At 41.7% G+C, this 14557-nt stretch overlaps 1 protein-coding gene across 3 annotated transcripts in view; it reads left to right on the top strand.

The window, feature by feature from the left end:
* Positions 1–10698, top strand: part of GCNT2 (glucosaminyl (N-acetyl) transferase 2 (I blood group)) — a 77709-nt gene extending 67011 nt beyond the window's left edge. For all 3 annotated transcript variants that reach the window (XM_067467511.1, XM_067467512.1, XM_060774799.2), the window contains 2 exons: positions 8243–8335; positions 10492–10698. In XM_067467511.1, coding sequence (XP_067323612.1) covers positions 8243–8335; positions 10492–10682 — 284 coding nt within the window. In that variant the 3' untranslated portion in view covers positions 10683–10698. The remainder of the gene's footprint in view (positions 1–8242; positions 8336–10491) is intronic.
* The last annotated feature ends 3859 nt before the right edge of the window (positions 10699–14557 follow it).

Below are 14557 nucleotides of genomic sequence, written 5' to 3'. Positions count from 1 at the left end.
GTAATTCTGGGATCTATAGTTTGATGGGACACAAGTATTCTTTGCTTTAGCAGGTTAAAGAGCTTATTAAAATACAATTCCAGTAATGCCATTACATTCAACTATGACAGTTAAAGTAGTGTCAAATGCTTCAATTCTATATGTAAATGCACTTCAGGTTCCAGATTGTAAGAAGGTGTTGCATGTTAAGATTGGGTGGAAGCTATTATCTTTAAGGTTCATGAATAGTTGCTGGTATGTTAATTAGACCACTGCTTCTTAAACAATGGGTCTTGATCTCAAATGAAGTCCCTTTACCTCAGTCTTGGGGTCATGAAAAATTCAGCAACAGTAAAATGTAACCCATTTACATAAATCTGTACAGTGTGTTACAGTAGAAGATGCTTCAGCCATACTCCACAAAAAAGGAAAATCAAACACTGACAGTGATAGTTCTTCATGAACTGGCTGTGAATTGGCCAATCTAGGATGTAGTGTTGATAGCATGATTTGTAGAGTTACTTATCAGACATAGGGGCTAATTGTAGGTCATAGCGGTTTTGTGGTTTGCATTCCAGCAAATGTTCCTCATAGCAATTTAAGTAGGTTAGTGGTTATTAAGTGTAAGTGTAGTAAGTGTAAATGTTAATATCCTTGTGGCAGGCAGGAGATTTCAGAGGCAAGGTTTTGAAGATGTATGCCAAGGATCTCTGCAACATCATGATAACTATGAGGATATTTAATAAATTTTCAATTATGTTGTTAGCTGACGTTAGAAATTACATATATAATGTTTTATCAATTGAACTTTGTTCAGAGTAGTAGGCTTTAATCCATATCATATAAAATTCAAATTTCATGGGAGTCAAAATGCCAAGGTACAGACTAGAATGTAGAAAAGTGTGTTCATTGGTGGGGGGAAGCCTTTTATGACTCTGTTTGTTGTTTATTCATTCAGTCGCTTCCGACTCTTCGTGAACTCATGGACCAGCCCACGGCAGAGCTCCCTGTCGAACATCACCACCCCCAGCTCCTTCAGAGTCAAGCCAGTCACTTCGAGGATACCATCCAGGCATGTAGCCAGGGGGGGGCTCGGGGGGCTTCAGCCCCCCCCGAAATTTTCATGGTGGTTCGCGAAAAGGCCTTATTGGTGCATTATTTAAACTGTTATGTTTACTCATATCATGATCTGATCACAATACTCAATATATCCCATATGCATGGGGGTATTGGGGTAATGATACAAAAAGTTTGCTAGGCTAGACCCTCTTTCACTCAGACTCAGCCCCCCTGAAACTCAGCCCCCCCCCCCCGAAACCCCCCCCTGAAAATTTTTTTAGCCCCCCCCGAAACGAAATCCTGACTACGGGCCTGATACCATCCATCCATCTTGCCCTTGGTTGGGCCCTCTTTCTTTTTCCTTCCATTCTCCCCAGCATCATTACGACTCTGGGAAAGTATAAATTAATTTCAATAAATCAATAAAATTAACTATAGCTCCAAAAATCCCCCTGCCTGCATGTCCATTGACCATATTTGTTGGCAATTCTGTGAGTTGACTACACATTAATTTAACTATGCTTGGTGTAGAACAGAATATTCTCAAGCATGACTGGAACCTACACTGTAGAACAAAACCAGGCGAGAACCAAGTTTTTACATTTCTTTCTCATAATTTGATGGATAGAGCAGTCAACCACATTAGACAAAGCAGACATTTGGTATGGCATGTAGAAAGGCAACATGACTTCCTTGACTGCCTGTTGACTCAAGAGCCTAGCCCTGTTTTTCCGGAGTGACTTCTCCTGACCCCAGAGCCTGCCTACAGGGCACCTCAAGGCCGGGAACCTTGCAAAGTGTGCATAATTGTTACCTGGGGGAAAGGAATATCTCATTTATCTCTCACATAAACACCCTTTAGAGAATAAACAGTGGGTCCTTCTGGGAGCTTGTGAAAACCACACAGGCTGGAAAGACAAGTGTCTTTGTGGCTTCTGTTTTACCCTTTTTCAGGTTCTGTGCTCTGGGCCATTCCCCAGGCTTCAAAAGTGGCAGTCTTACTCACAGGCAGAAGTAACCTGCAGTACCACGAAACGTCCAATTGCTTACACATAATGGACATTTGCCAGAGGATTTTATCAATTGTCCGCATAGTTTCATCTATTTCCTAAAGTGGGTAAAAAAACAACTCTCATGTTACCAAAAGGAAGGATCTTTGTGATAACTGGGTTTTGTGCATGTGTTTGGCTTTGTTTTTTTAAAGTTTCATGGATGAACCCACTTGTACATGAACTGCTTTAAAATTTATTTTGAACACAGATTTCCATAGAAACTTGCCAAAGGATTGTTTTCCCAAAGAGTTTTTTCTAATGTCAACCAAGAATTCTCCTTTGATTGCCTATTTAACTTGCTAAAGTGAATATTTTTCACTCATAGATAGAGTTTATTTTATTTACAGGAAGATTACTGATTAAAGTGGTGGAGATAGTAGATTTTAGTTGTCTCTCTTCTTGCTTAAACTGAGGGCGCTTCCAGACACCAAAGAAATGTGCGCCGAAGTGGGGTTTTAAAACCTGCTTTGGCATGCATTTCTGTCCCTTCTCCCACCCAAAAAACCTGGGCTTTTCCAGGAGGTGGCTACATGCCACCCCAATACCAATCGGGATAGCATGCAGCGACCCCAAAGTCCCCCAAAACAACCATTAAAATCTAAAAAAAAAACATTTCAGGGTTGCTCCTCTCCCTCCCCGCAGTCTCCTGGCGTGTCATTTCTGCATGGCAGAAGGACGCAAGGGCCACTTAATGGCAGACCAGTAATTGTTTTAAAGTGTTGTTTTGGGGGCTTAGAGGAGGGGTTGGGTGCCATCCTGAACCTTTGAGTACTAGGAGCCCAAAAGCTTCAGGATGGCAAATGGGCATTCACCCCCGGATAGTTCTGGTTGGTCTTGGAACTACCCAGGGGTGAGTCCTCACACGCTCAATACCCCATTATACCCGGACCTTTCAGGAAGGCCCAGATCTAATGGAGTATTTAATTAATCTGGAATTACCAAGATTATTCTGAATTAATTCATTTTTACCAGGGGCACACAGACATGTTGTGGGATAATGGCCATGTCTGGATGGGCCCTGAGCTTCAACTACATTTAGGTCCTGTTCTTTTGAGCAGCAGATCCATTGTTGCATAACCCTTTATGCTGATCAGATGTTAAATGTCAGATAACAGTAGGACACTCATTTCTTTGAGTTTTCACTGACACATTTCTATGTATGTACTCGGCCACAGGTGAAACATATGCAATAATTCCTCCTATTCTGATCACCCACTCGGAAGGAATGAAGAAAGCCTTCCAGTAGTCATATGTTTGCTTAATGACCATGGAATATTCATTAAAGCTGGTGCTTTGGTCAGTATGGCAGCCCAGTAATTTCATTAGGAGGCAGTGAGAACTACAGAACTATCTTTAACTAGGTTCCTTTTGCCTCTGGCCATCAGATCTGAAACCAACATGGTATGTAACTTTGCTGTGATACCTAGCAAACAGATGGTTTGCTCACCACTTCACGAGTAGGGAGGCTGCCAACATCACATACGTTATTTTCTCCATCTCCTCCCTGTATTCCACTCACAGAGCACTTCCAGGCAGGGCTTAGATCTATGCTGAAGCGGGTTTAAGAAACCCTCTTCAGCGTGATTTTAAGTCCCAATGCCCTCCCCGAAAACCCAGGCTTTCTTGAGGCTCAAAGAAGCGAGATGTCCTTGGGGACTGACCCCCAGCTAGTCCCAGGAATGCCTGTGAGTGAGTCCCCACAGACCCAATACCCCATAAGACCCGGGCCTTTCAGGGTTTACCTACTTTGTCCTGAATTAATTCGCTTTTACCCATGCCTCCAGTAAAAGTCCAGCAGGCCCTGCATTTTGGGGCCTGTCTGGATGGGCCCACACTCTCTCTGTCTCATCCTTCTTGTCTGCTCTTCATTTGTCCTAATGTAGGATGGCAGTTCAGCCCTTCTTTGTTATTTTTCTGTGTCCTTGCAGTTTGTCAACGTTAGCAAAATTGCCGTTATTGGCTGACATTCCCTTTCAGGATGCACAGCACATCCGCTTCCACCGAAGGAAGGAAATAGAATGAAGGATTTAAAAGAAAGCTCAATTGAGTGAACATAGCTTGCGGTTAATGACCTTTTCCATAGAAAGTTATACTAATGCTGGCGTTACAATTGCATGCAATCTGATGTATTCCATTCAAACCATATTTTTCATCTAGTGTAGACTGGGAAGGAGCATTGCTGAAGTAGAATGCACTGTTGATGTTGTGAGTAGCATTATTAAAACCTGTAATGTTGAAATGTGGTGAATTGGCATCTAGCTTTGTTGACATCTGCCTTTGAAGCAGAGTATTCTCATTCATATTATAGAAATATGGAGTTAGAAGAGAGCACAAAGGCCATGCAGTCCAACCTCTACTAATAGTGTTCTCTTATATACTTATTTATTTGGTTGTTCTGTTCCATAATACATGTCTTACCACATTACTTTGTTTGTTCAATGTCCAATTGAATTGAACACTCAATATTCTCATTTAATTGTTTTCTCTCATATCAGCTATCTTAAATCTTATGCTAGGAGGAAGGTAAGATATACATTTAAGAATTAAATAATCACTGAAAACATTGTCCAAGACTTTTCCAAATTAGAGTGTAATGTAGTGTGTCACATGAGTTTGCTTTGGGTGTAACCAGCTCCATTATTTCTCAGTCAAAATACTACAAGCCCACAAATGTTCTTTTCCCCTGTAATAGGCTGTTGAGATGTGGAGGACCTCCTGTCACTATCCTGTAGTCTTCTATTACTATTGATGCTTTTAGTTTGCTTTAACTCTTTTTAAAGTCCAATCTCTATGGGATAAGCAGTTTGCTGACAGCAGTAAAAGGATCCTCCTGGAAGCACTAATAATGCGATTTATGGAGCTCAATAGAGCTGTATCTCCAGAGCACAGCCTAGAAGCTATATGTTAAGGCTATATTTTTAGATCACCTGAATGCTGTAGCTATATTTTGTAGAGCTCTACAACAGGGGTCCTCAAACTTTTTAAACAGAGGGCCACATCACAGTCCATCAAACTGTTGGAGGGCCAAATTATAATTTGGAAAAAAAAGGTGAATGAATTCCTATGCACACTGCACATATCTTATCTATAGTGCAAAAAAAATATACAATAATTAAAATGAAGAACAATTTTAACAAATATAAACTTAGTAGTATTACAGTGGGATGTATGGGCCTGCTTTTGGTAATGAGATAGGATTGTTGTTGTTGTTGTTGTTGTGTGCTTTCAAGTCGTTTTAGACTTAAATTGACCCTGAGCGAGGGCTGGGTAAATTACCTTGGAGGGCTGTATCCGGCCCCCGAGCCTTAATTTGAGGACCCCTGCTCTACAAAGTACTCATTACGACTTCTGGGAGGCTTCCTAGAGAGCTCTCAGTGAGCCTTGTGGGACCAATGTAGCTTAGATTGGGTTGTAAAACAAGTCTGAAGAATCACAACAGAAAAAGAGGTTGGTTTTCAGCAGTAAGAGCAGAGCTACAACCCTACTGGGTTCCAGGGGGTATACCAGCCTTTCTTAAAAAGAAACTTGCAATATTAATAGCATGTTAATGCATAATGTAACACATTGCTTTGATGGGACAAACAGTGCTGATGACAGCGACTTGCCCACTGCCAACCGTGGGCAAGTTGCTGTACAGTTCCCCAAAATGTTTTTCTTCTGTTTCGTTGACTTTTACATACACAATATGATAGCATACGGTGTCATATTTCTTTTATTGAGAAATATCCAGGAAGGACAATGACGCAAATGTTATGAATGTGACAAGCAAAGGAACACTTCCTTCTTGGCTTTGCCACCTCAATAATGGGCACACCTTACTGATGGGCACAGCCCTGTGCCATGTACAGTGCCACAGATAGAGAATCTACGGCCCTTTTCCCAAAAGCTGTTGACTGTAAGCTCCATGATTATCCACCATTGACTAAGTTGAGAAGAACTAATGGGAGCTTCAGTTTAGCAACACTGGGAGCAGAGGTGTCAAAGTTGTGGCTCTCCAGGTGTTTTAGACTTCAGCACCCAGAATTTCTGGCCATTTGGCAAGCTAGCAAGGACTTCAGGGAGTTGGAGGCCCAAACATCTGGAGGGCTACAAGTTTGACATCCCTGATTTAGAGGACATGTTCTCCTTCCTTGATTGTTGGCAAGTCAAGATCCCCCCATGCCTTTCTTGAAGGTACAAGAACTGAGAACACCCCCCCCCCAAATCCTACCCCAAAACCTAGTAACTTTTGGCCCTTCCACACAGCCCTATATCCCAGAATATCAGGGTAGGAAATCCCACATTTTCTGAATGTGGACTCAGATAACCCAGTTCAAAGCAGATATTGTGGATTTTCTACCTTAATATTCTGGGATATAGGGCTATGTGGAGGGGCTCTTTGACACAAACATAGTAATCCCTCCAAAAATTTAGTAAATTTGACCCAAACTAGATCCTTTTATAATGTAATAATAATAATATTTATTTATTTGACCAGTCATATGACCATATCAAAATAGAACATGAGTAAAATACAAGGCATAAAGGTGAGGACAGCGGCTGACCTTCTATTTATAGTCAGAATCTTATTTTCCTGGTTCTTCTTTCAGGAAATCTGCTCTTTTCTTAATAGCTTTCAGAATAAAAAGGCTTGCTCTGATTATGTTGGATCTTTCCTGCCCTTGCAAGAGGGATGTCAGAATATCATTTCTGTTGGGGGACCTGCAGTTGGATGATATTGGATGTAAATTTCTGTCTCGCAGTTCAGTATATGCTGGACAGTCAATTAAGAAATGTTCAATATCTTCCACTGTTTGTTCTCCCCATATGCAGAATCTCTCACTTCTTGGGATGTGACAGTAGTGCCCGGTTTGCATCATAATACTGAGTTGTTCAAACCTAGCCCTAGCCCTAGCTCTAGTATATATTCTTCTTAAGGGTCGTGGAAGTGGAATAGTTAGCTAATGCTCTAAATGAATATTCCTTTTGTGAGAAGCTAAAAAACCTTGTGGCTGAAGACCTACCTATGCTCTCTAGGTCCAGCTGTGCATAGACATCCCGAATGCGTGACTTGAGCACCTGCCCTGCCCCCGGACCCAGAACACCCAGAAATTGCAAAGGCAGACCGAATCCATCCAACTCATTATTCAGAACTGCCATCCATGGCGTCTTCTGGTCATGCTGGACTTGATCTTCTAGACATAGGCGAGGAAATCTACTGATCAGTAATTAAACTGTCTCATTAAGATTTGAGCTTTTACTGGCGGCATTCCTAGCTCCGTCCTTACTGCCGCCATCAGAGTTGTTCTGGAAAGGCCCAGGAGGGTGCAAAGCTGCTTAACTTGGAAGGCTTCGATCTTGGCCAAATTGATGTGCCCCCAAATTTCAGCCCCAAATATAAGTGTTGGCATTCTTTTTGTTTTAAAGACTTCCAGGGCAGGTCTGATTGTGCCTGGGTATCTATGATGGTACAGCTTATAAATGGAACCTGCTGCTTTGAGTAATGGGGTTAGCCCAAGATGAAGAGAACATAATGCCTAGATATTTGTAGCAATTAATTTGTTCCAAATGTACGCCTTTCAGGGACCACGTGTACCGTTTCCTGTTTTTTCCAAAGACTATAATTTTGGATTTATAATGTTTGAAACATCAGCCAGGATTGTCCCTTTGGCAGTTCTTGTGAGTGTGTAGGCTATTACCCGAAACTGCACCTCTGCTTCTTATTAATGGTAAAATGGATCTTGGTAGCTTGGCTTCCACTGCTCAGCAGTGTTTTTTCCCCTTAGACTGTATGGTTGCAAAGTGAACACAGGAAGCGCTGAAGATAACCTTTGCCTGGAGTATTATATGTCATGACAATATGTCCATTTGCAAGTATGGGCATTTTACCACAAGAATCAGTAATATTCCTTTTGTGAAACAGGAATTGTTTGTGCATCTGTTCATCATGGAAATAATGATTTGAAGCAGTTTTCTTTTTAGAAATTATTATTAGAGCTTTGATGCAACATGAGGAATTGAAGCTACATGGAACTACATGGAACCAACTACATGGAACTACATGGAACCGAGCTACATGGAACCGACTACATAGACATTGAGATCTTAATTTCACCAATGAATGTACAAACAAACAAGAATCATCTTTCTCTTTTATCTTCTTCAAATCTCAGGTGTCCCTGGTGCCATGCCAAATGCTACTTGGGAAGGCAATCTAAGAGCTATCAAGTGGGGTGATGCAGAAGCAAATCATGGAGGATGTCATGGTAAATAGCTCATCATTTTGACTCACCAAAAGTTTGAGTCTTCCCAGTGAATTCCTTGCAATCTTTGATGCTGCCCCATGTAGGCCCTATTTTACCCTTATTTTTTATGAAGGTTCCAAAAGGGTTCCAGAATTGAAGTTCATTTAAGAATGCAGTAAGAAACACTAGCATTGATCATATCCCACCCTTGTTTCTGGGAATCCATATGTCTGAGTGCCTGAAATTTCCAGTTTGAAATGTGAGCATAGAAGCAACTGAGCACTCATCCTGTTACATGATCATTGAGGGATACTGATTTGGAGATTGCACAAAACATGTATTTTCAGCTAGTTTCTGTACTTAAAATTTCTCCTAAAGGTCATGCAGAAAAGCCCTGTGTGAATATATGGAAAGATTTCCTATGTAGCCTCCAGTATTCTTAATGGTTAGAAATTCCAGCAATATATTGTTTATTTTCATGGAATTATTCTATAACTAGAGCATGCCATTACCCTGGGTAGGATACTTTGCCCCCTATTTAACGCAACAGAGGCCATAGGAGGTATGGCTTGTTTTAAAATAAAGTGTGCAGGAAATATATGTCTTCTTTCCAAGATGTTTGCTGCCTTCTGGAGGCTTCCTCCCCATAATACTTCCTTCATTTCTCCATGCCATTTCATTCACTTATATTTAGTTGCATGTGCTGAGATCATGCATTAATGTGCCACACATCTCCTTGATTGCTAAAGAAAACCAATTGTTTGGCACATTGCATTGCTCTCTTTCCTGCAACAAAAGTACTATTATTAAATGGAAACTGAGCTGCTTATCCAATTCCCTGACCTAGGGATTACCACAGTGATTCTTCAATTCAATTTATTGAAGATCATCTAGCTCAGGTATGGGCAAACTCAGACCCAGGGGCTGAATGTGGTGCCTTGGGCTCTTTTCTCAGGTCCTCCTGTCTCTCACCATCATATTCTTCCTTCCTTTTCTCTTTCCTTCCTCTTCTCTCTTTCTCCCTTCTTTCCTTCCTTCTCTCTTTCTTCCCTCTCTTCGTTCTCTTCCACCCTTTCATCCCTCCATCCTTATCTTTCACCTTTTCTTACTTCATTTCCTCTTTCCTCCCTCCTCCCCTCTCGCTTTCGCCTTCCTTCCTTCCATCTTTCCTCCCTCCCTCTCTTCCCTTCCTTCCTTCCTTCCCTTCCTCTTTCTCTTCCTCCTTCCTTCCCTTCTACCCTTTTGTCCTCCCTTCTTTCTCTCTTCCCTCCCTCCTTCCCTCTCTTCTTACTTCCTTCCCTTTTGTCTTCCCTTCCTTCTTTCTTTCCTCCTCCCTCTCTCCATTCTTTTCTTTCCTTCCTTCCTTCTATACCTCCCTCCTCCATTCCTTCTGGGGGATGTTTAGCTGGGAGAAGAGAAGACAGAGAGGGAACATGAGAACCATGGTTCAAGATTTCAAAGGATGTCCCATTGAGGAGGAAAAGGGGGAAAACTGACTTTTTGCTGTTCTAGAGACCAGGGCACAAGGGAGCAATGTGTTCAAATGCCAGGGAAAGAGATTAGACTGAAAAGATTAGGAAAAATGTCCTGGAGATTGGCATAGATTGCCTCGGAGTGTGGTGGAGTCTCCTTCTCTGGAGGCTTTTCTGCATAGGCTGTCTATTGGGAGTGCTTTGACTGTGCCTTCCTGCATGGCAGGAGGTTGGACTGGATGGCTCTTGGGGGTCTCTTCCAACTCTAGGATTTTATATCAGGAGTGGGCAATATGGGGTCTAATGGATACACTTTTTTTTCTCCCTTCCACCATATCCTGACCAAAACCAGTCCTTTTGGGATCCAAACATTTGCTGCCTTTCCTTCACTTTCTGTCTCCAAAAGAGAAGAGGAAGAGGAGGAAAGGGCAGGGAGGGGACTTAGGGAGAATCCCCTCCTAGCCCGCCCACTCCACTCTGGCTCACCATGATACCCCCAAGTGAGAGAATTGCCCATGCCTGATCTAGCCTATTCAAGCCTGCAAATACTAGTTCAGCACCCCTACAGCCCAGGGTGGCGCTGATGACAAGGAGAAGCAGATCCCCCAAACTTGTAATGAGCTCACTCATTACCTTTGTATAGATACCAAGGAGTGTGCACATGTGCCTTTTAATTATAATCTTAATGTTCTATTCCTTTGGCAGGTCGTTATGTCAGGGGCATTTGCATCTTTGGAACAGGTGACCTAAAGTGGCTACTGAGCAGTGAAAATCTTTTTGCTAACAAATTTGAACTTAAAACGTACCCACCAACTGTGGAGTGTCTGGAGCTGAATCTACGGGAGAGAGCCTTGAACCAGAGTGAGGTACCAGTGGAACCAAGCTGGTACCTTTAGTAAAAAAATTTAAAAAATGAACAAATAATAGATAGTCTTCTAGACGGACTATGCTGCCTCATCTTTTGGATGTCCTATACGGGTAATTTTGTGAATGTCTTGGAAGGCACTGCATTGCAGCTGAAATTAGAAGTCAGGGCAATCTGTGTACTGGTTGAAGTTTTGATAATATTCTTGAAAACTGCCTCCCATTTTGGAACTGGATGGTCAGGTGTTCTTTGTTAATACTTCGTGAATCAAGTCTGGTCAATGGAGTGAGAGACAATGATTTTGGATATCTAGCTAATTTGAATCAGCCCTTGAACTTCGTTATCATCATCAAGCCTTGCCAGTTGAAGGTTCAGATGAACAGATTCAGACTGACTACTAAGCCATGTTGAAATACCTCTTGATGTGACTTCATTGTTGAAATCAAATAGCTACTTGGACAATTCTACCTGAAGTCAACGCCTTGTACTTGATCCAGAGCTGTCAAGGAACTTGACTACTGACATCCATCCATTATCTGCACTGAAAAGAGAAAGCACTGGCTCTTCGACTTAGAAATTTAGATGAGCACCACCCCCCAGAGTTGGACACGACTAGACTTCATGTCAAGGGAAAACCTCAACTTTAGCTTTAACAGAGACATATGTTCAATATTTAACATTGAAAATGTCATGTGGATGTTCATGAGAGCAAAGTGGCAAGAGGAGAGGAGGGCAAGCTGCTCTGTTTAGCCTGTTATAATTGGCATAGATGTGAGTGATCCTCAGAATGATGAGGGGAAGAACCAAAGAAGCACCGGAGTTGGAAAGTCTATGACTTTGATGGCAAACCTTTTAGAGATGGAGTGCCCAAACCGGGGTGGGTGGGGTTGGGCACTCAGGGGGGGGGGTGAGCAGAGGGGTGACCAAGCAGGTGAGCAATTGGGATGGGCAAATGACCGAGTGGATGAGTGGGGGGTGGGCAAGTGGGTTAGCAAGTGAATGGGTGGACAGGCAGGGAGAGGTGGGCAATGGTGTGCATGCCAGGGAGAGTACTGTATACCTCTCCTGGTACGTGTGCTATAGGTTTGCCACCACTGGCTTATGAGATACCATACAGTTAGAGTTAGGAAACTCACCTGGTGGAAGCTTAAACCAGCTCTCTCCAGATGGGTTTAACTATAATTTCTACACTCCTTAGTCAGCTCAACCCATCTGAAGGATCTCATACTAGAGAAGAAGGCTTAGGCAGCCTTATGTATACTCTGATAAAAAAGAGAAGTCCCTACAAGTGACCAATCAGAAAACATTGTACACAATCTCTGCTTCCATATCATGAAAAGGTGGTCGCAATATGGGTTAAATTCCATTGAAAGAAATAAAAATCCCTTATATTTTATGATAAATTTTAAAGTTTTTCTACAAAAATACATTATTGTTGCAGGAGTGGGTGTCTTAAAGAAAACATGAGCTTTCCAGTACTTTCTTGGAAGTTGCTACATACTTGAAAACTGAAGGTAAAATATGTGGGCCAGTTGGAATGGTAAAAATATATATAATAATCTTCTGGCTTCTTGTACAATTTTCTGATTGAGCTTTACCCTTAACAGTGGTTCTCAACCTGTGGGTCCCCAGGTGTTTTGGCCTACAACTCCCAGAAATCCCAGCCAATTTACCAGCTGTTATGATTTCTGGGAGCTGAAGGCCAAAACATCTGGGGACACACAGGTTGAGAACCACAGTACAGCTTTTTTCTTTAGTTGACTGTGAAGTTCTGTATTTTTCAATTGAGTTGGACATCTATTTTCCGCCATGATGCAAGTTCATTTGAGAAAATCTACCAAGGATCTATTTTTTGTAAAATTTTATATAATAAAGTTCTGCGCGTCTTTTGTTAAATTAATAATTAAAACAAAACACTGATTAAGTGGGCTGCACAATATTTCTTTGACTGAAGGAATTTATTCACTTTGCCAACTTTTCATCAAGATGATTAGCTATGGGTTGCTGTGAGATTTCTGGGCTGTATGGCCGTGTTCCAGAAGCTTATCTCCAGACTATGCTTTTTAAGAGCAGTGAGGTTACAGATGTTAAAAACATCTCTCGCACACACTCACAAACAGATCATTTGGTAATCCTAGATTCCTGCACAGATTTGTTGTGTGAATGTGCCATCTTAATTATGTGCCAAAGGCCAAGAAATTAGCTACATATGAATATTAGTATCTTTATCATTTGCTATAGAACGGCACCACTGTCCTCCAAGTGAAAGTATAGGGCTGCCAGAAAATGTTGATTACAATGCTAATCAAGGTGTCCAATTGCAACATTCACACTTGCCTCAGACAACAGTTATTTCTCCCATCCTAGACCTTCCACAGATATATAAACCTCCCTTGCCTAGTTTCCAACAGACCTCACAACCTCTGAGGATGTCTGCCATAGATGTGGGTGAAGCATCAGGAGAGAATGCTTCTGGAAAACACGGCCACACAGCCTGGAAAACACACAACAACCCAGTGATTCTGGCCATAAAAGCCTTCGACAATACATTGATTCTCAAAATTTGATTAAAAGTATTTTGAATATAGTAGAACTATTGAATCTGAGGGGAATCTGTTTCTGGACATCTTTGATTGCATCCATCCAGTTGTGGTCTTCCTCTTTTCCTACTACCAAACTTTATCAATTTTTTCTAGTGAGTCATGTCTTCTCATGGTATGACCCCAATACAGGAAGAGTCTAGGCTTGATTTGCTGTAGAATCCATTTATTCGTCTTTTTAGCAGTCCATGGTATCGGAATTCTTCTCCAGCAGCACATTTTAAATGTGTTGATTTTCTTCTTATTAGCTTTTTTTCACTGACTAGCTTTTACAACCATATATAGAAATAGGATATGGATAATCCTAACTCTAGTATTCAATAAGCTATCTTTACATTTTGGGATCTTGTCTATCTCCTTCATAGCTGCCCTTCCAAGTTCTGATATTTTGATCTTGTGACTGCAGCCTCTGTTCTGATTAATGACTGAGTTAAGATATGGAAAATCTTGAACTAATTCCATGACTTTGTTATCCCCATAAATCATTGGTGACTGTGGGGTGCAGAGAAAGAGAGTGTTTTGTTTCTTCAAAGGCAATTTGTTTTTCCTGTGGAATTGAAGGAGGAAGAAGAGACAGAGAGCTCCATAGAGAAGCACAGCCTGCACATGAATCCACAAAAGATCCAGTTAATAAGACTTGGCGTGCCAAATATCAGGGCTCACCCCTAATATTCCAGGTGTCATGCATAATTTGTTTAGTCAGTTGGCTTCCTCTTTCCCTCCCAGTTGTTCTTGTGCTAGAGCACATCCTCCATTGTGCTCTTCTACCAAGGAAAACTAGACAATCTATGTATAGAAATATATACATTCTCTCATATATATATATATATATAATATTTATATTCCACCCTACTCACCCCCGCAGGGTATTCAGGGCAGATTACAATGCGCATATACATGGTAAACATTCAATGCCATTTAGACATACAACGTATAAAGACAGACATAGAGGCAATTTAACATTCCAGCTTTTCCAGTTACATGAGGGTATGCTCAGTTCCAGCCACAGGGGGAGCTGCTGCTTCACCGTCCACTTGTGACACTGGGTCCTTTGATGGAGTACTTCCTCATTCTTCTGCACAGCTGCTGGAAGATTTTATGGTGTCATAAATTAGTTAAATTAGCCTCCCCGCAAAAAGCAGTACCTAAATTTTCTACTTGACAGATACGACTGCCTTTCACGCTGCATAGGTCAACAGCAAGCTCGACTATTAATGGTCAGGAGCTTACTCCGACCTGGGCTGACTTCGAACTCATGACCTCTCAGTCAGTACTGATTTATTGCAGCTACTAATTAGCTGTGCCA

The sequence above is a fragment of the Anolis sagrei genome, chromosome 4 (genome assembly GCF_037176765.1).
Source record: "Anolis sagrei isolate rAnoSag1 chromosome 4, rAnoSag1.mat, whole genome shotgun sequence".
Classification (NCBI taxonomy): domain Eukaryota; kingdom Metazoa; phylum Chordata; class Lepidosauria; order Squamata; family Dactyloidae; genus Anolis; species Anolis sagrei.
The sequence above is the reverse complement of the archived record's forward strand: the minus strand, read 5'-3'. Positions and strand labels throughout refer to the sequence as shown.